The sequence below is a fragment of the Globicephala melas genome, chromosome 16 (assembly GCF_963455315.2).
Source record: "Globicephala melas chromosome 16, mGloMel1.2, whole genome shotgun sequence".
Taxonomy (NCBI): Eukaryota; Metazoa; Chordata; class Mammalia; order Artiodactyla; family Delphinidae; genus Globicephala; species Globicephala melas.
In genome coordinates, this window is record NC_083329.1 from 82,004,308 (window position 1) to 82,024,701 (window position 20,394).

At 50.4% G+C, this 20,394-nt stretch overlaps 1 protein-coding gene across 1 annotated transcript in view; it reads right to left on the bottom strand.

The window, feature by feature from the left end:
• Positions 1 to 20,394, bottom strand: part of GALNT2 (polypeptide N-acetylgalactosaminyltransferase 2) — a 179,193-nt gene that overhangs the window by 50,433 nt on the left and 108,366 nt on the right. Inside the window, exon 3 of the mRNA XM_030839531.2 lies at positions 12,919 to 13,072. Coding sequence (XP_030695391.1) covers positions 12,919 to 13,072 — 154 coding nt within the window. The remainder of the gene's footprint in view (positions 1 to 12,918; positions 13,073 to 20,394) is intronic.

The following is a 20,394-nucleotide window of genomic DNA, read 5'->3' on the forward strand; positions in this document are numbered from 1 at the left end:
TAGTTAAGATGAGTGTTGACGGTGGTGGGATTGGCATATATATACTCATAATGTATAAAACAGATAACTAATAAGAACCTGCTGTATAAAAAATTAAAAAAAGATGAGTGTTATTTTAAGTCTGTACTTTTAATTTTACAGATTGAAAAGGGGATCTGGGTTCTTGCAGATTCCATCACTAGCACTTACCACCTCAGAGTACGTGTGGACGGGTCAGTTCCACGAGTGAGCAGGCAGACGTTCTGGGGTAAGAGTGTGGGTACGTCCACTGACAACACTGCTGCTGTCAAGCTCAAAAGAAAAGTTAAAAGGAATCCCTGAGGTCACACTGTCTCAGAAACGGTGAAATGGGGGCCTAAATGACTGACGAGATTGAAACACATTTTATACTGCTTTGGCTATTTCCTAAAATATACAAAAGATTTTTTTTTTTAATGGTTCCATGGTGATGGTGAAGCAACTCATTTAAAAGTGTGGCTCAAACAGGATGGTTTGCTCAGACCCACAGAACAAAGCAATACTCTGCTGACTCCATTTGAATTGCTTTGATTTCTTGTGAAATAGGTAGGATTGCTGTTTCAAAGGTGTTTCTCCAACTGCTTTTGGTCAATAATGAAACCCTCCAATTCGCGCTGCAGTGAGAAGACCCAGGTGCCCCTCAGTGTAACAGGTGTCACAGGCGGGAGGCTGAATGTCTGCCCTCCACGCCACATACACGTCGGGAGCAAAGCTCAATAGAAAAACGGTTCACTCTCTACTCAAAGCTGATTTCACAAACTCACATGCCACTAGGCAAATACAACAACAATACAATTACATCCTAGATTTGTGTCGTTATTGGCAGTTTATGAAGTCCTTTCATAGACATCTGAGCCTAAGAACAATGTGTAAGATGGGCAGGGCAGGCATTGTTTCGTAGATCACAAGTCCAGGGTTTAGAGAGATTACTTCCACCTTCTGGGAAGTGGTGGGAGTCTGGGAGTAAGCGGTAGAGCCAGTAACAAAAGCTACCCTTCCCATCTTCAAGTCCACTGCTATTTCGATGCACTCTCATTTGGAACAGACACTGCGGCTCAGGGCAAAATTTATGACCTGTGAACTTCATACTGAATTTAGTTCCAAATAAAATACTCACTTTTTTTCTTGCTCTCAGTGATAGTCAAGTTCCTTGCTGTAGACCAACCTACCTGCTGAAAGCAACTAGAAATTTTTGATGAAACACACCAGAACATCTATTTGAAGGCACTGGAGTTTATTTAACAAGGCAGCCTGGGGCTGTAGGGCCAGGTGCCAGGAAGGAACAGGAGCCCTAAGAATGAGTCAGACGCTCTCTGACCCTCCTCCCCCAAGCAGTGTGGAGGCCAGAGGCTGAACCAGCCCGGAGAAACGATGGCTTTGCAGGCGGCGGCCACACCGGGCTCCTGCCAGAGGCATGGGGCTGGGGGTCAGGGCGCCGAGGAAGAGGGCCTCTGATAAACAGCCCAGACTTCCAGGGAGGATCCCAAAGGGCTGCTGCCCAGCAGCACAGAGATCTGGACGCTCACCAGCTCTCTCACAGAAGACAGAACCCCAGCTCTATTCCAGCTCAATTCCAGCCTCGATCAAGGCCATCTGCCCTATCTTAACTGCCTGCCAGAGAGCAAAACTAGATCCTTTTCGGAGGATGAAAACATCAGCTACGGACTTTAAATATCTCCGTATCTGTTCATACACAACAAAATACAGTAACTGAAATTAAAATTCAATCGGTGGAGTTGAAAGCAGAACAGATTTTCAAAGCAGGGAAAGAATTAGTGAACTGGAAGGAAGGCCAAGAGAATTATGTCCAGATTGAAGCTCAGGGAATGAGAAAGGATAAAAAATATGGGAAAGAGTGTAAAGGGGGACACAGGACATGTGGAAATATCCAGGGTGGGGAGAGAAGACGGGGCGCAAGAAAACGGACTCGGACGCAGGAACAGGCACAAGCCCCACCCAGGCTCAAGCCAGGCTTAAGCATCCTCAAGGCAACTAGAGGACAAGGTCAAGATGCCTTCGAAAAGCAACGATAAGACCAACAGTTGCTGTTTCTCCAGGGACAGTGGAGGCCAGAAGACGAGTAAATGACGACGCGTGAGCGCAGAAAGTAAGCGTCAACTTGGAAGTCTCTATTCGGTGAAAACGCTCTTCAAAGATGAAAGTGAAATAAAAGTTTTTTCAGGCAAATGAAAGGACAGAATTCATTGCCAACAAACTGGCACTAAGACAAACACACAAGTTGGATGAGAACTGGGGAAACAGTCTCGGGGGAAAAATGAAAAGGTAAGAAATGAGGCAAAATGGAAATAACAATGTGCGGGTAAATCTAAAGGATGTCTACTGCAAAACAACAATAAAAGATGTCCAGTAGGGTTTCCACATAAAAAGGGAATTAAACCATGTGACAGTAAAGCATAAGAGGGAGAGGAGGGGAAGTGGTCTGTGCATTATCCAGGAGAAAACAAGAGTATTCATTTATATTAGACTCTAATTAACAAGCTAACAGCTGGGGAGATACTTAATCCAAAGGAAGCACGAAAGGACGGGACAAGGAACAGGTGGGACGAATAGAACCCAGACAGCGACGCTAGTGTTATAACCCCCAACAGCCCACCAGCACTTGCGCTAAACAGGAAAGGACTAAAAACTCCAATTAAAAGACAAGACTGTCAGAGGGATCAAAATCCAAAATCCAACTATCTGCTACTTACAGGAGATACACTAGAAATATATATAAGGACACAAAACGACTGGAAGTTGCAAAAACACTGAATTAAAGCAAGGTGGTGTGTCTGCACTGATGCTGAACGAGACAAAAGCGCTACTAGTGATACAGAGGGCTCTTCACAACGACAAAGGGTCACAGTCCCCACGAACACAACAGAAACTCACCAACAGGTCTAAATACAAAGGCTAGAGAGAGCTCCATGAAGCCCAATGCAGAGCCGGGTGTCACCCCTCCTGCTTCTGCCCCCCGCATGGCCAGCTCCTGGAGTCCACAGATGATGCTCCCGTCATCGCTGGGTTCCCAGGGTGACGGTGGGAAGGGGCACCAAAGATAAAGACACAAGACTATATTGCTCGTTTAGAGCGATCTGACCATTTCTGCCCCAGTGCTAACCCGGAGGCACAGCTGGGAAACGGGGCCACAAGTGTGGACAGGCACTCGGGGATGAAGCTTTGCACATGTTTGCTCACGGTCTTTCCAGAGACCTATGCTGGGCCCTTCAGAGACGCTAACACAGACACAAGCTGGATCGCTGTTGTGGAAGCCTTAGACTCTCTCCCAGGCCCAGAGCATTCTTTTTTAAATTTTTTTTTCAAATGAAGTATAGTTGATTTACAATGTTGTGTCAGTTTCTGCTGTACAGCAAAGTGATTCAGTTATACACACATAGACATCCTTTTTCATATTCTTTTCCATGATGGTTTATCAAAGGATATTGAATATAGTTCCCTGTGCTCTACAGTAGGACCTTGTTGTTTATCCATTCAATATGTAATAGTTTGCATCTGCTAACCCCAAACTCCCAATCCATCCCTCCCTCACGCCCCCTCCCCCCTGGCAACAACAGCTCTGGTCTCTATGTCTGTGAGTCTGTTTGTTTCATAAATAAGTTCATTTGTATCATATTTTAGATTCCACATATAAGTGATATCATATGGTATTTGTCTTTCTCTTTCTTACTTATTTCACTTAATATGATAATCTCTAGGTCCATCCACGTTGCTGCAGATGGCATTATTTCATTCTTTTTTATGGCTGAGTAATATTCTAGTGTGTGTGTGTGTGTGTGTGTGTGTGTATACCACATCTTCTTTATCCATTCATCTGTCGATGGACACTTAGGTTGTTTCCATGTCTTGGCTGTTGTGAATGATGCTGCTATGAACATTGGGATGCATGGATCTTTTTGAATTAGTTTTGTCCAGATACATGCCAAGGAGTGGGATTGCTGAATCATATGGCAACTCTATTTTTAGTTTTCTGAGGAACCTCCATACTGTTTTTCCATAGTGTCTGTACCAACTTACATTCCCACCAACAGTGGAGGAGGGTTCCCTTTTCTCCACACCCTCTCCAGCATTTGTTATTTGTAGACTTTTTAATGATGACCATTCTGACCGGTGTGAGGTGGTACCTCATTGTAGTTTTGATTTGCATTTCTCTAATAATTAGCGATGTTGAGCATCTTTTCATATGCCTGTTGGCCATCTGTATGTCTTCTTTGAGGAATGCCTATTTAGGTCTTCTGCCCATTTTTCAATTGGTTCTTTTATTTTTCTGTTGTTGAGTTGCATGAGCTGTTTGTATATTTTGGAAATTAAGCCCTTGTCGGTCGCCTCATTTGCAAATATTTTCTCCTGGTCTTTAGGTTGTCTTTTCATTTTGCTTATGGTTTCCTTTGCTGTAGAGAAGCTTGTAAGTTTGATTAGGTCCCATTTGTTTATTTTTGCTTTTGTTTTTATTGCCTTGGGAGACTGACCTAAGAAAACAGAGAATGTTTTGCTTATGTTTTCTTCTAGGAGTTTTATGGTGTCATGTCTCACATTTAAGTCGTTAAGCCATTTTCAGCTTATTCTGTGTATGGTGTGAGGGTGTGTTCTAGCTTCATTGATTTACATGCAGCTGTCCAGCTTTCCCAACACAACTTGCTGAAGAGACTGTATTTTTCCCATTGTATATTCTTATCTTGTTTGCTGAAAATTGACCATAGGTGTGTGGGTTTATTTCTGGGCTCTCTATTCTGTTCCATTGAGCCATATGTCTGTTTTTGTACCACACTGTTGTTTTCTTTTACGAATTTATTTATTTTTGGCTGTGTTGGGTCTTCATTGCTGCGCACGGGCTTTCTCTAGTTGCGGCGAGCAGGGGCTACTCTTCATTGCAGTGTGTGGGCTTCTCATTGCGGTGGCTTCTCTTGTTGCGGAACACAGGCTCTAGGCGCACGGGCTTCAGTAGTTGTGGTGCATGGGCTTAGCTGCTCCGCAGCATGCGGGATCTTCCCGGACCAGGGCTCGAACCTGTGTTCCCTGCATTGGCAGGTGGATTCTTAACCACTGCACCAGCAGGGAAGCCCCACATTGTTTTGATTACTGTAGCTTTGTAGTATTGTCTGAAGTCTGGGAGGGTTATGCCTCCTGCTTTGTTCTTTTTCCTCAGGACTGCTTTGACAATTCTGGGCCTTTTATTGTTCCATATAAATTTTAGGATTATTTGTTCTAGTTTTGTGAAAAATGTCATGGGTAATTTGATAGGGACTGCATTAAACCTGTAGATTGCTTTGGGCAGTATGGCCATTTTAACAATGTTAATTCTTCCAATCCAAGAGCATGGGATATCTTTCCATTTCTTTGAATCGTCTTCAATTTCCTTTATTAAATGTTTTGTAGTTCTCAGAATATAAGTCTTTCATCTACTTGGTCAGGTTTATTCCTAGGTATTTTATTTTTCTAGTTATGACTTTAAAAGGGATTTTTTTTTACATTCCCTTTCTGATATTTTATTGTTAGTGTAAGGAAATGCAACCAACTTCTGTATGTTAATTCTTGTATCCTGCTACTTTGCTAAATTCATCAGTTCTAATAGTTTTTGTGTGGAGTCTTTAGGGTTTTCTACATATAGTATCATGTCATCTGCATATAATGACAATTTTACCTCTTCCCTTCCAATTTGGATGCCTTTTATTTCTTTTTCTTATCAGAGTGCTGTGGCTAGGACTTCCAGTATTATGTTGAATAGAAGTGGTGAGAGTGGGCATCCTTGTCTTGTTCCAGATTTTAGCGAGAAGGCTTTCAGCTTTTCACTGTTGAGTATTATGTTGGCTGTGGGTTTGTCATAAATAGCTTTTATTACACTGAGATATGTTCCTTCAACGCCCAGAGTATTCTTTAATCGAGATGCAGACAAGGCCTGAAACGGTCCCAAAAGAACATATAAAGGGAAAAAAAGAGTGGTCTGGTGCTAAAAACTTGGAGTTGGTTTTATAAAAACACTAAAAGTAATAAAAACAATTGAACGAACAGAAAGCAAAGCGGCAGATGATGAATAATGGCGTGGTTTTGGTCTGAATTTTGCGCATAAGGTGCACGTTAGCCCCTGCACTGAGTTGGGGGGAGGTGTGAAGCAAAGAGCCTTGCAGTTGGCCCCCTCCCACTGCCTGGCCACACCGGCTCCTGCACCTGCCCGCCTCTCACGCCGGGACAGGGAGGTCACACTGATGGCGCACAGGCAGCAGCCTCACCTCCCTCAGGGCACGAGAACGTTCCAGGGGAACGGAAACAGCACATTCTGCCATTACACTGCCCTGGAGAACCTGAGGCGGGAAAAAGAGGAACAAAAGCCTCGGTTCTTCTCAGTATCTCGGGATTCTGTCCGCATGTGGTCAGCTGGGAACACAATTTCTCAGGAGTTTGGCTGCAAGCTACCAACACCCAGGCCTTCTTGCTTTTTGGGTGCCTTTGGGCCTCATGCCGAAGACTCCTGCCTGAAAACTGGGAGCAGACAAGACACTTGTGCAGAGCGGACGGCGAGGCGCTACGTCTAGAACGTACAACTGTCAGCAGGAACCTGGCCACCGAGAGCTCCATCCCTCCTTCCCTCCCCTCCCTGTGCGACCTCAGGCAGGTGGTCCCACGCCCCAGCGGTGGCCCGGCTCTCCCACCTGCCGTATGGACCGGGATAAAGCACATGTCACAATGACAGTAACGTCCAGGACTCCTGGGGAAGGGCTCCAGACACAGAGGGGCGCCTGGACAGGGGCCTCGGGCCATCTCACCTGCCTCTGCCCAGCAGGCTGGGGCCACCCTGCCTGAGCTGCCCTCCCGGACGTGGGCTCCGCAGTCGGGGGCCTCTGGGGACTGGCGTGCGATGTCACCCAGAGAAGAATCTCCCTGCTGACTCCGAAGGAGCCTCCGCTGACTGAATACAGTGAAAGCACATAAAAGCTGAGTGCAGGCCAGGACACCACCCAGTGTCCGACAGTGCGTGGCTGTGGTCATTGTGGAACAGGCGTTTAAGGCTCGCTGTCACGCCACAGCCAACCCACTGCCCCGACAGCCAAGATGCCTCCGAGGCCAGCAAAGCCCAGAGCAAGCAGCAGGCCCCGCTCCGGAGCGCCAGCCCCGTCGACCAGGACCCTGCCCACGGGGCCCCATGGGCTCGGAGCGGGTCCGCCAGGCCCCCGGCTGGCCCTTCGAATGGGGAGCAGGTGGGGCAGCGGCCACGCCGGAGGCTTGGTTGTGCGTGCTCATGAAACACGACTTCCGTAAGAAAAATGTAACGAGCAAACAAGGCTCTCGGCCCCCAAAATGAGAGCCCCTCCGGCACCCCGCTGACAAGAAGCGGAGACGCCCTTCGGAGCTGGGCTTCCTCTTCCTCCCCCAGACCTGCTCTCCTAAAAATAAAGCAGAATCTCACAATAATGGCCTTCAAAGCTTCACGCCAAGCTGCTGAGTTTACGTTGAGAACTTTCCCTTGGCCTCAACAATGTTTACTCTTCCCAAGGAACAGTGAAGAGCCTGGACGGCATCCCTCTTACAGCCCTTCATCCTGATGAGCTGCTCTCCTAAGACAACCGACATCCACCCGGACGCTCCACCGGAGCAACCAGCACAGCCCATTACTGAAGGGCCTGCCCGCTGGATGACATCTTCTAAAAAACAAAAGAAAAGGAGAGAAAAAAAAACAACCCAGCCCCTCACGAGTTCTGATCTCTGGGCGGAATTAAAGCCAGACATTTAAAAAACTGGTCAAAACAGAGTCCTTTAGTGATTCTTTTCAAGGAAACAAAACAAAACCTTATGACTGTAATTTATAAGCTGAGTCAACACAACATGTCCTTGATGGAAAGGCTGCCGGATAAACCCACCAGGTGTGGGAATTGCACCAAATCCTCTCCCAGAGAAGGACCCTCGTGGGGTCGTGGTTGATTGAGGCAGCTCTGGTCTCAGGAGCAGTACTTCAGTTTTAGACACAAAGATGTTTCAAAACCCTTCATTTTTAATTTCGTGAGAAAAGGGAAAAGATGGAACTCTCTAACGATTTAACTTTTGAAAGCCGAAGGAAATCTGTTTCTTGACCAAGTGGTTCTCATTTTTAAGGGACTTAATACATAAGTAAATGAAAACGAACAGGGCTGGCTGACGGGGGAGAGAAGAAAACAAGATAATGTTTCTCCCCCAAGGGTTTATTCGATTTTATTTACATAAACAATTTTAAAGTAAACCAGCGCGAGCTCTCCCCGGCAGACAGAACGATGTTCCGTAAACCCCCCGGGCTCCGCCCCACTTCTACGCTTCACTTCCCCATCAGACGCAACTCTGGACAAACAGAACACCAGAAAACAGAACACAGCACAAAACCCTTCTGAGCCGGATTCTGGAAAGGCTTTAGCAGGGAGACGACCCTCCCCTCACGACAGCTCTGCTCTAAAAAGGCAGCACAGCATCTCTGCCGGGGCTCGGCACCGCGTGAGGTCTGATCCCCTGCAATGTTGGACTGGACTCCAGGTCAGCCTGGCTTTAAATTCACTCTCAGTGTTGGAGCATCCAGGGCTGGTCCTGGGCCACTCTCCTCCCTGTCTCTCTTCATTGCCTGGGGGATGATGCCCCACATCATGGCTTTAAGTACCACCTGTGCACTGAGCGTTCCCAAACTCACATCCCCACTAAGACCTTTCTCCTGACACATTTCCAAACACCTACACAGCAGGTCTGCCCACCTTAGATGCTGACTGCACCTTGGACTTAACGTGTCTGGATTTCACCCTCTGACGTGTCCCCTAGACCTGCTCGCCCACAGCTCCTCCGTCTCACGAGGGGCCTCGCTCCGAGCCACCTTCCTCGTCTACCCATCAGCCCATCCTGTTGGCCCTGCCTTCAGAATACGCCCAGGTGTGACCGACTCCCACCTTCGATGCTGAGTCCCATTACCTTTTGCCAGGACAGTAACAACAGTTTCCAAAGGTGAGGCGGGGAGAAACAAGCTGTCTGAAAAGGCACCTTCTAAATTCCCATTGGTTTAATTTGCTTTTAAGTCTTGATAATTTATTTGAAATTTCAAATAACATTAAATGAGGTAGAAAATCTTTTTTTTTTTCTTTTTTCTTTTTGACTTCTCAACTGTACTTTCAAGACTAGGGTGGGCTACTGTCTTTCTAATTTCTAAGAGACTCTAAGAATTCCTGCATGTCATATCAAGTATTTCACTCACAGAAGGCTTTTCTATGCTTCCTCCTTCACGTAAATACTTTTTCTTGGCACATTCTTCGTTATATCCTTAAAAAAAGGTAAATAGAGCATAACCCCAAAGTATGGGGTTTTTGTCTGTTTGTCTGCACGGCTCTGAACCTGATTCCTTGCATCTACCCCGGAAGACAGTGAAGAAGGGGCAGATTGTAAGTAACCGTGTCACTTTCCAGTCCTGGGAGAACCCGACACAGAAGACTCACCTTGGGGGTTCCTCTGACCTCCCGTACTGCTTAGAGATCTCCCTTTCATCCGCCTTTGTTCTTTTATGACTCTTCATATTATTAGTGATTCACAGGGCACTCACCATACACTGGCCACTGGGCTAGGCAATTCACTCAACAAATACTGAGTTTACCAAGTGCCGGGAGGTGGCTGAATAACAAGCCCGGGTGTAGCCCACTGCTCTAATGAGTACATTCAAATGATCGTGTAAATAGGTAAGACACGTGCTGTGTAGGCGGTGATAAGGGTCATGGAGAAGGATCAGGTAGGGAGATGCTGGGGCTGGGGCCTCACTCCTAGGGCAGGAGGTCAAGGGAGGGTCTGGAACAAAATCTCAGGGGAGGAGGAGACAGCCCTTGGGAACATTTCTTTAACCCTCACAGTAGCGAGACCAGACGTCATCATGTTACAGCGCCTCATGAAAGACAAAGGCCGCAAGATCAGGAACTGGAGAGTCCCGATTGCGACCGAGGTCTGTATGACTCCAAATCCCTTGTTCTTAATTAACCTCCACCTGCACTGCTGTCAGATTTATCACAAGTGAAGACTGAACTCTACTGGGCAAGCATGTCCATCGGTCTATAGAAAGAGAGATACTGCAGAGCCCAAAACTACTGTATTTAGATAGGAAGGTCACACACTTTAACAGCCCTGTTAGATATGGAAGGAGACGGGATGGATGCAGAGAAGTAACTTGACCTCCTGAACCTGACAGTCAATAATATTGGTTGTTCTAAAGCTGATACTTTGAAGACAGACATGGCCTCAGTTCCAGGCATCAAATTGACTTTGGGGAGATTTTAATTTAGCCCAAACCCAAAAAACGTGGAAGGCATCCCAGCTGCTACTTTCACACATGCAAACGAACGTGACACAGTAGCTGGAACTAAAATTAAAGCCACGTAAAACACAGCCCACTGCGGGATGAATATTCAAACATCTGTTTGGACAAACTCGTATTTCAAAAACTGAAAAAAAAAATATATATATATATAGTTTTGAGGACACTTAAGGGACTTGCAGTGGAGACAGAACCCCGGCCCACACGTTGATGAGCCATCAGAAAGGACACCCTTTTCTCTCAGCTCTGAGGGAAGGTCACAGCAGGAAAACAGCTCTTAAACCAGTGAGGTGAAACCCACACCATCTCACGGAGATGTAATTCAAAGAGGTCAATTCCAGTCGCCAGGTACGATTTTTGTTTGTTTGTTTGTTTGTTTTTGCGGTACACAGGCCTCTCACTGTTGTGGTCTCTCCCGTTGCGGAGCACAGGCTCCGGACGCGCAGGCTCAGCGGCCATGGCTCACGGGCCCAGCCGCTCCGCGGCATGTGGGATCCTTCCCAGACCGGGGCACGAACCTGCGTCCCCTGCATCGGCAGGCGGACGCTCAACCACTGCGCCACCAGGGGAGCCCCAGGCACGGTTTTTGAGCTAGATTCTGCTAGAACCTGAACCCGCTCCTGAGTTTAGGCCAAGCCCCTCTGAAAAGCCGCGCTGGCCCTTTGTGGCCTTCAGCCATTGCTCGTCACCACCAGGCAAGTTATGGACATTGCTCTCCGTGCAGCAAGGACAACCTTCGTGTCCCGTCCATGAGCTGCGGGGAGCGGCTGGCACAGACTGGCTGTGGTGGGCCCACGAGCCTGGGGATGAGGGTGGCGGGTACGCGTGCGTCTGAGACCCTCCCGTGACGTGCAGGCGGCTTCAGGACTCTCCCGGAGCCCGCGCGGTCCCTGGACCCCTGCTCAGCAACCCCTATTCCACATGGGTGTTTACCAGTTACCCGGGCTGACTTGAAGCAGCAGCCTGGCACAGGGGCCGAGCAAAGCTGCCTTAAATATAAATTAATGGGTTACAGGGAATATTAAGCAAAGACAATCTTCTGGGCTGGATTCAGAAAAATGATGAGATTCTTAGTATCATGTGCAATATATATGTTTATATTATCAATCATATGTTTCACATATTATATCTCTCTCTCTCTCACACACACACACACACACACACATCCTGAGTCTGAAAGAACTGTAATTCCACACACCTGTGAGCTGTTCTGGGTACACAGAGCTGACTACACCCCCCCAAAAGCTTGGTAAGGGCAGGGAGACAGCGCCTGTGTGGTTAGGTGGTGCTTACACGGTTACGAAGTTCCCCTGAAAGCACGAGAGGAAAATCCTCTTTCAAGGCGTGCTATCTAACTTAGAAAACAAAGCCAAGCGTCAACACGTGTTCACGGGGAGCTTGGTCGCTCTTGTCTCTCTTCAGCTCACCTGCCCCTCATTCCCGGGAACTCACACCCAGAGAAATGGGACCCGGCTGGCCCTCTGGGGGACCAGGGCTGCCTGTCACGGCCCAGTTGCTGGCCTCCTGCCCAGATGCCTCCAGCTCAGGACTCACCTGGACTTCCGTCACCCGGGTGCCCTGAACGCGCTGGACTGGAGCAGACTGTCCAAGGGCAGTGCTGCCCCCTCACCTCCTGCCACCCCGTCACCTCCCCATCCGCCAGAGCAGGGGAGGCTTCTCTGGCTGGAATCCTGGGACCCGAGTGCAGCGTCTCAGTTGCGGTGGACGTGGCATCCACGTACCTTTATGTGATGGATGAAGGGCTCTACAAGTAGCCAGGTGTGCAGGAAGGCCTAGCGGCACCCAGGGCAACAGCTGCCCTCCAAATGCGGCTCCTTGTTTTTTAATACGACAAGACTAACCGTCTAAGGACCCCACTGTGGACGCCTCCCAATCAAAGATCGTTACCAGCAAGGTTCAGAGGTACAGAGTGGCAGTGAGGGTCATGCTATCACTTTCCTAGTCAGTGGTGACAGATGCACATTTGAGCGTCTGCAGGCCCGAGAACCCCCAGGTCCCCGAGGAATCTAGGGAAGGACATAGAGCAGAGCCTCCCACCAGCCCCAGCACTCGAAGTGGGGAGGTGGCCCCGGGCCCCCGCCTCTGAGTTCTGCTTAGTTTAACATCGACCCTGCGGGGCTGTTTCTTTCCCCTTTCTGGTCTCTAGAACATTCCCAACGAAAGCTTCCCAGTAAGCAAGACTTTAGCACTTCCTCCCATTGAGCTTGTGAACGATGCAAAACTATTTTGTGAATGGATTTTAAAAACAACGAGGGACCAGTACAGAGGAGGGCAGTCACACCACTTGCCCTCGGTGACTCTCATGCTCTGACCAGCAGCCTGCGGCCTCTGGACATGCCGGGCGCGTCGTGAGGACTGGAACCTGGCCCGAAGGAGCCCTTTCACATCCTGCGGGTGAAGTTCCTTTACCATGTGCCTCGGAATTTTCCTAGTTTTCCGGCCCCATAAAGACACGGCACATGCTGTTTTGCAGAGCAACAGAAAAAAGGAGCATCCCGGGGGAAGCTACTCACTGTGAGGTAGGAAGTGGCCAGGGTGGCGCCTGGCCGCGGGCTGACACTTACTGGTCATGCCTGGTGTCGGGGACGGCTCTGTCCATCTGCAGCTTATCGCTCTCCACTTGGTTGAACTTGTTGCGGGCATAGGGGTCCTGCCCGGAGCGGACCATCGTCCCGCCAACGTAAGCCTCCTGGTTAAAGTCCCGCCATCGCACTTTCCCTGCAAGGAGCAGAGCACAGGGTGTGGGACGAGGGCACGAGGGAGCAGAGCGCTCGGCCCCAAGGCCACGCGTCAGTGCGACTTCAAGGAACAGCGCCAGGGCTGCCGCTGCTGGCAGTTCTAACCAGCAAACCACCTGAGAGCAGGCAGCATCATGCCTGTAAACTGGCAACAGTTTGCAGCGTGAAAGTTAAAACCAAGACTTCGAGTATTTGTCCCTGAACAGAATTCTACGCCAATCAAAGTATCCCTGAGAATGGCATCACTGACACTCCGTACAAAAGGAGATACGCTCTGCTTGTCCCACCTTTCCAGGGATTACAGTAATGCCAAAAAGCACCTCAGACACGGTGACAAAGATCCTGAACAAATGAAAGTAAGGCACCCCATCGTGTGACACCAGGCGGCACAAAATAAGTGTTTACACAAAAATAACACCCCCAAAGAACAGGACACCAAAACAACCCCGGAGAGACCTCCTCAGAGGTACTTCCTGCAGCCACTGCCACATCGACCCCTTGACATGGTACGTGAAGCCTTTTCTGGCACACTGACGTCCTGGGACACACACGCCCTGGCAGCCTCACATCTTAGCACATTCACACCCTGGCACACTCACGCCCTGGCACACACCCCCTACACGGTCACATCCTTGTACACTCATGTCCTGGGACACACATGCCCTGGAATGCTCACACCCTGGCACACTCACCCTGATCACATTCACACCCTGGCACACATATCCTGCGTGGTCACATCCTTGCACACTCATGTCCTGGGACACACATGGCCTGGAATGCTCACACCCTGGCATGCTCACCCTGATCACACTCATGTCCTCAGCAGGAGGGGACGGACACCGATGTAGTCTGGGCTGGCCACACATACGTTACCTTGACTCCACTGCCTGGATTAGCTGTTGCGGCTCCAGGACCCAGCACAGGGTTCTCCAAGAACACGCACTGGCCGGGAAGTTTGTGCCAGGGTTGGGTAGGGGCAGTGCTGGTGTAGCCTGGGATCTGGAGGGAAGGGCACTGCGCGGTGGGGTGAGCCTGGACAAGCCCGGGCGTGAGAAGGCAGAGAGACGAGCAAATGCACCGATACTCAGAGGGAGAACAGCGGGAGGAAAGAGCGACTCGAGACCAAACAGAGCTGGGACTTAACTGTCCACCTGCCCCACCCCGGGTTGAAATCTGTTTATCACTTGCTACCTCTATGACCTTGGGCAAGTTATTCATTCTTTAAAACTTAAGTTTCCTAAAAATAAATAAATACATAAAATGAAAAAAGATTTTTCATGAGGATTTAATATGCCAATTCAGTAGATGTGCAAACTCAAACCAAATTAAAAGATAAAAAAAAAAGAAAGGGAAAGAAAAACAGTAAGAACAACCCCTGTCCCCTTGAAGTGGTAACGCTCTAGTGGTCACAGTGCCGTGACGAAACAGAGAAACAGGAGGCCAAGGGGCGGGCAGCTGGGGGCTGCTGTTCTGCAAGGGCTGGTCTGACTGAGAGATGCCCTCACGAGGGAGGGTGGCCCTGTAGCCCTGGGGAAGAGCACGGGAGCCACAGCACCAAGGCCCCAGGGTGGGGCAGGGCCCCTTCTGCAGCGCATCAAATGCTGGGCGTTTGGTTAAGATCAACAGTGAGTCATGACACTAGCGTGTGTACCTACAGGCGTGCTTGCCCAACAAAGGCCCCTCCGCACACCATCAAAAGAATGCCATGTTCCTTTCTCTATTTCAGAGATGAGGAAATTGAGATCCAAGTCACCTGCGATTTGTTCCAGGTCGTAAGGAAACTTTCTATCTCAAAGCCCATCCGCTTTCTTGTTACAACTGTCCTGCGAGGTCAAAACCCCCATCTCATCACAGCTGGTTGCCATGGAAATGATGCTCAGGGTCACAAAGGTCCAGCCTCTCAAATAGGAAAGCAATTCCAAAACCCACGAGCTCCCAGGCTACGGGAGCTGGCCCGCTTGCCGCATTCTCTTCCATCTAAGATGAAATGTTTCCAGCACACGTTTTCCACGCTGACAGCCCTAGAGATACCGATGGATCATCCACTCTCCCCACCTCTCTGCCTTCACCCCGTGCTCAGCACACCAAACCCTTCTCACTGCATGACCTCACCCCTCACAGGCTACGTGAAGCAGGAGCCTCGGCCAGAATCCACCCCAGCTGCGCCGACCACGGAATCCAGATGAGCGGCTCCCGCGGATTTGTTTAATGGCCTGAAAACTCTTCACTGCCACAAAGAACTTGGAACTACGTCGCCCCATCCAAGGCCAGAGGAAGGACCGTCACCCAAGAGATGCTCGTCTCTAGTTCTGCTTCTCGCGTGGAGAACTGGGGTCAGCAGGAAGAGGGCTGGTCGTCGGGGTCTGTGTGTGGGGGTGGGGGGTAAGGCCTCTGCCGAGCTCCTGGACCTTCAATCTCTTTGTGCCATCAGACCCCCGACCCCTTTCTGCAATAAGGCGGCACGGGGTTTCATGGATGCCTCATGTCAATCCGCTCTGGGGCTGGGGTTTTCCCTGCCTCAGCCCCAAGCCATTGCTGTGTACTAAGTGTCGACCACATGCTAGGTATCTCATTGGCTCCTGCGGGTACAACAGCAAACACAGAGCTGATGCCCACCTGTGGCGGTCACGCTCTGGGAGACTGCGGGGGGCTGCAATAGACAAGAAGATACTGACCATGGTAAAACTGCACCACTGAAGCCTGAGCTAAGTGCTCAGATGGTGAGGACTGTAGTTCTACGGAAGCACCTAACAGAGGAGCCCAGTCTGGACGGAAAGGGGGTGCCGGGAGGGGAGAGCCTCCTGGGGAAGGAGCATCTGAGCTGATAGCTCAGCAGCCAGCAATGCAGTGGAGAAGAAGCCCTCCGTGACCTCACAGAAACACATCTTTTCTTCAACCGCCCAGAAATGCACCCCCCAGCAGAGGCAACCCACAGTGACCCCTGCCCTCTGACATGACATCCTCTATAGCACTCCTGGGGGCCCTGCCTGACCCGGTGACAGTTAATTTCCCAAGGCACACACCATTTTACTGGAGACAGATTATAAATGACTTTATAGCTTAGTGATATGTTAGAGCACAGCAGGGACTTTCAAAAATGTTCGACTAGGACATACATCTCACATCGTGGCCCGGACGTCATGCTGTAAACGCACACACAGCTGAAACGAAGGTTTTCCCCTCGCTACATGTGAACACGTAATATTCTATTGTTTTATGTGGGTGTGACTCATAAAACTGGCTCCACAGTCTAATAATGGGTCAGACCCACCGGGCTAAGGAACCATTATAGATCTCAGTTATTTACACAGAATTGCTAGGGTTGGAGCAGAGTCGGGAAAAAGCAGCGAGAGCAGGGTTCTCAGAGGGAATGTATGCCTGGGTCCAACCCCAGGCGGGAAGGGAAGCAGCAAGTCAGAGGCTGGAGAGAAACCATCAAAACTGTAGATACCGCGTCTGAATATAGTGACTTTTTTAAAAACGACACTTATAAAACGTCTTGTATTTTTATCACCTCTTTAAAATCTTAGAAAGAGCATTAGGATAAGAGTTTCCAAAAAATACACGAAAATCTAGTGAAAATGGACTTGGCTAAGCAGAAGCAGTGGATGGAAAATACCCCCCAGATATGAAACTTCTCATGAGAAGACAGAAGCCAGCTTCATCACCGAGATGACAGGAAAAGAGAACAGGTGCTGAAACAACAGGAGGGGAGGAAGGGACCTCCACCCTGAGGAGGGCTGTGGAAACCGCTCGCTTCTTACACTAGGCCCTGAAGGTCTTTGCGAGGAGATTCATTTCCCGAAGACAGGCCTTCCTAGACGTGGTCTGTGAAGCTGAAAGAGGGACTGTGTGACCCTGAGTGTTGACACCTCTGGTTCTGTACGAAGGTGAGGCTTCCTGATGGTTCCATCAGGCTGACACCCCCCGCCCCACTGACAGCCCTAAGGCAGCCTCCCAGCCCCTTCCACAGACACCCGTGGCCGCCCAAGTCCCCCCCGCCAACCACCCTTCGAGGCCAAGATCGTCCCCTGATGGCCCTGTGGCTCCATTTCTCACAGAGTCAGGAAGGGGCTCCTGACGGGCAAGGACCAGCCTCCTGCTTTGCCCGCGGCCCGGGCTTATCGTGGGGAAGCGCATCTCTCGGAAGAAGTCCCGGCTCCCACATGTGGTCTCCCGCTGCTGATACCCACACCTGAGGACTGTTCTCGAACGCGCTGGACGTGGGCCCTAGACCTCCTTCCACTGGTTTACAGGCTTTTTCTAAATGGCGCCCTCTCAAGCCGGCCTCCCGTCCCCTTAGCCAGGAGCCACCGCAGAACCCGGGCCCCAGGGACAGGACCTCTGGCTCTGTGAACGTTAATGACAGAGATCTGATCACCATTCTGGCCAGCCTCGCCCCTCGGCCCTCCACGGGGCGAGGCCTGTGAGCTCTTACTAAACCCTCCCTGACCCACCATCCACGCAGAGCCCAGGCGAAACTGCGACACTAGAAGGCAGGGCTGTTTGGTTTTTGTTTTTTGGGGTTTTTTTTTGCAGTACGTGGGCCTCTCACTGCTGTGGCCTCTCCCGTTGCGGAGCACAGGCTCCGGACGCGCAGGCTCAGTGGCCATGGCTCACAGGCCCAGCCGCTCCGCGGCATGAGGGATCCTCCCGGACCGGGGAACGAACCCGTGTCCCCCGCATCGGCAGGCGGACTCTCAACCACTGCACCACCAGGGAAGCCCAGGGCTGTTTGGTTTTAACGCACTTACTCCGCTCTGCCAGCTGCCAGCAGCCTCCCAGGGCGGCCACCTCCTCCAGGAAGCCTCCCTGGCATCCCCAGCTGCAGCCCCTCCCCAGGGCCTTCCTCACACGCTGCTCCATCCTCACAACGGTTTTCTCACACACCTATCGTCGCAGGGCCTCACAGGGTTTACCGCTCCTCCATCTAATAACTAACCCAAAATCCTGGCGAGGCTCACCTCCAACTGCTGTTTGCCCTGCTCTGCCGGCACCTCACCCGCTCAGCGGTCCCCAGGAACCACGTGCCCTGTCTGTTTACGGTCTGGACTCGGAGACGCATTCATTTAAAGCATCTGAGGTCTCTTCAGCCGCTCAGCCTTCAATATTCTCCTAACAGAATCGCTGCAGGCTTTCCAGTCTGGACATCAAGGTCTAGATGGAGAGGCCGGAGATCAGCTCGGCTTCCTCTGCCTCCTGCCGGGGGAGGGGGTGGGGGTGGGGCGGGCTGGACGACGACTCAGCCTGTCACCCCACCCTCTGCCCCCCCCTGCTGGCCCCAAGCACCTCCCCCGCACGGTCACCTGCTCGGGGACCAACCACCCCCAGTTCTCTGCTTCTCCGGAGCTGACAGGGCTGGAACCCGCCGCACAGCACACGTTTAATGACTGTTTAAAACCACACCCTGCAAAGCCCACGTCCGACCTCGGCATCCCATACAGCCTCCGATAGTTCTGTGGATGCACCCAGAGACCCAGGGCCCCGCAGTCACTCTGGCCTCCTCTTCTGCTCATCTGGTCTCTGATGGGAGCTCCTCACCCAGCGGCCCCGAACCGTCCAGGCGGGCAGCAGGAAAGGGCGCGGTGCAGCCGCTCCGGCCCTCCAGCCAAGACACACAGCGTCCAGAGGCAGGGAGAAGCCGGGGCCCGGGGTAGCTGCCTCTGGGAGAAAAGCGCCAGGACCAGGAGAAAGGTGGGGGCTGGGAAGACGGCTTCCTGCCACTCCTGCCGTGGTCCCCTCCGCGGGACACACACCTGTCCGCTGGCCGCCCCGCCCTCACCACCTGCAGCTCCCTGGCCCAGCAATTCTTCTTTTCTTCCTTTCCCATCTCCGACTTACTTGGCCACTAACATTCTTCCTCTGTCACCCCTGCTGTCCCTCACAAGCCTTTGCACGTACTTTCTGGAACCCAGAGTCTCTTCTCTCTCCCCTTATCCACCCACCAGGCCTTGAGTTACATCTGTCTTTCCAGAATCTTTTGCTTCCTAGTGGAGTTTTGGGATTTCCCCTTCTGCCCCTCTTAACCAGACTGCAGAACAGCACAGCATCCCTGGAGCAGAGGCCAGCCGGGAATCACCACCACGCATGGTCCATGGAGCCTGCACAGGGCGCAGAGGTCGGGGGCCCCAGCTCTGTGCCCTGTGGGTTCAGGGCAAGGCTGGCTCACGCAGGGTCCTAGGTGCCACTCAGGACATCACTGCCATGGGAAAGCTCATTCTAGGCTCCTAATACCCAATCCTCAAATTACCTCTTAGAAAAGACGCTTTTATGTTCAAGAAACTGCTTGCCTTTGGACGACTTGTTCAATTAACTTTAAAATAAGTTTAAACATTTCCAAACACCATCGTCTCTTTCTTAAAATTTTCATTTTTACTAAACCTCATATTTAAAGAAACGATGTAAATCTATGAAAATGAACGTTCAGAGGATTAACCCCACAGAACATATGGCAACACCAAGACACACGTGGTCTTCAGATTAGAGACCGCTCAGGTGTGACAGTCCTTTGGGGGACCAGGACCCTCTGCTGACACACCCGCCGAGGGCAGCCTTGTTGTCCACACCCACAGGTGCACGAGGGGCAGGGAGGGCCCCGATGTTGGGGTCCCTCCAGCCAGGGGACGGGGCAGCACAGCCAGCCTGCAGATCTTCACTCAAGTCCTCCCCGGGAAGGACGGCTTGAACAAACTGAAAGCTAGCCTGTGTGAAACAGCGAGCCTCTTCCGGGAAAGGGGCTGAGGAGGGAAAGAGAATGAATTCTAAATCACAGGACAAAGCTCTCCGATTTAGTGGAGCCTCTCAGCTGATCTCAGATTGAATGTAATTTTACTATGCTTAAAAGGAAAAAAATTCCTCATATTCTTCCTCTAGGAGGTCATAATGCTACACCAAAACAGAGAAGACCAGGGCGAGGCCGGGATTACAGACGAATATATCCATTTCAGTAACAAAGATATGTAAATAATACTTTATTATTTGTCACTGGATAGCTGGTGTGACAGGCTTGTTCACCTGTGAGAAACTGTCTCCTGAAATAAGGGATCCTACACAACTCATTTCTAAGGATGAAAAAATAGAAAATTCAAAGGAGTGATTAAAAGCTAGTTAGAAGAAAATATAAGAAAAAAATCAGACGCTATAGGGTAAATACTCAACTTATTTAAAATTCTTTGTGCTGTCAAAATAACTAAAACCCACCATGGAAGAGTCTGATTTGCATTATGAGATCTACACCTGCCTTGAAATGATGGAATCTTCCTATACATACTTCTTTTTCAAATTTTAAATAGAAACTCCTCT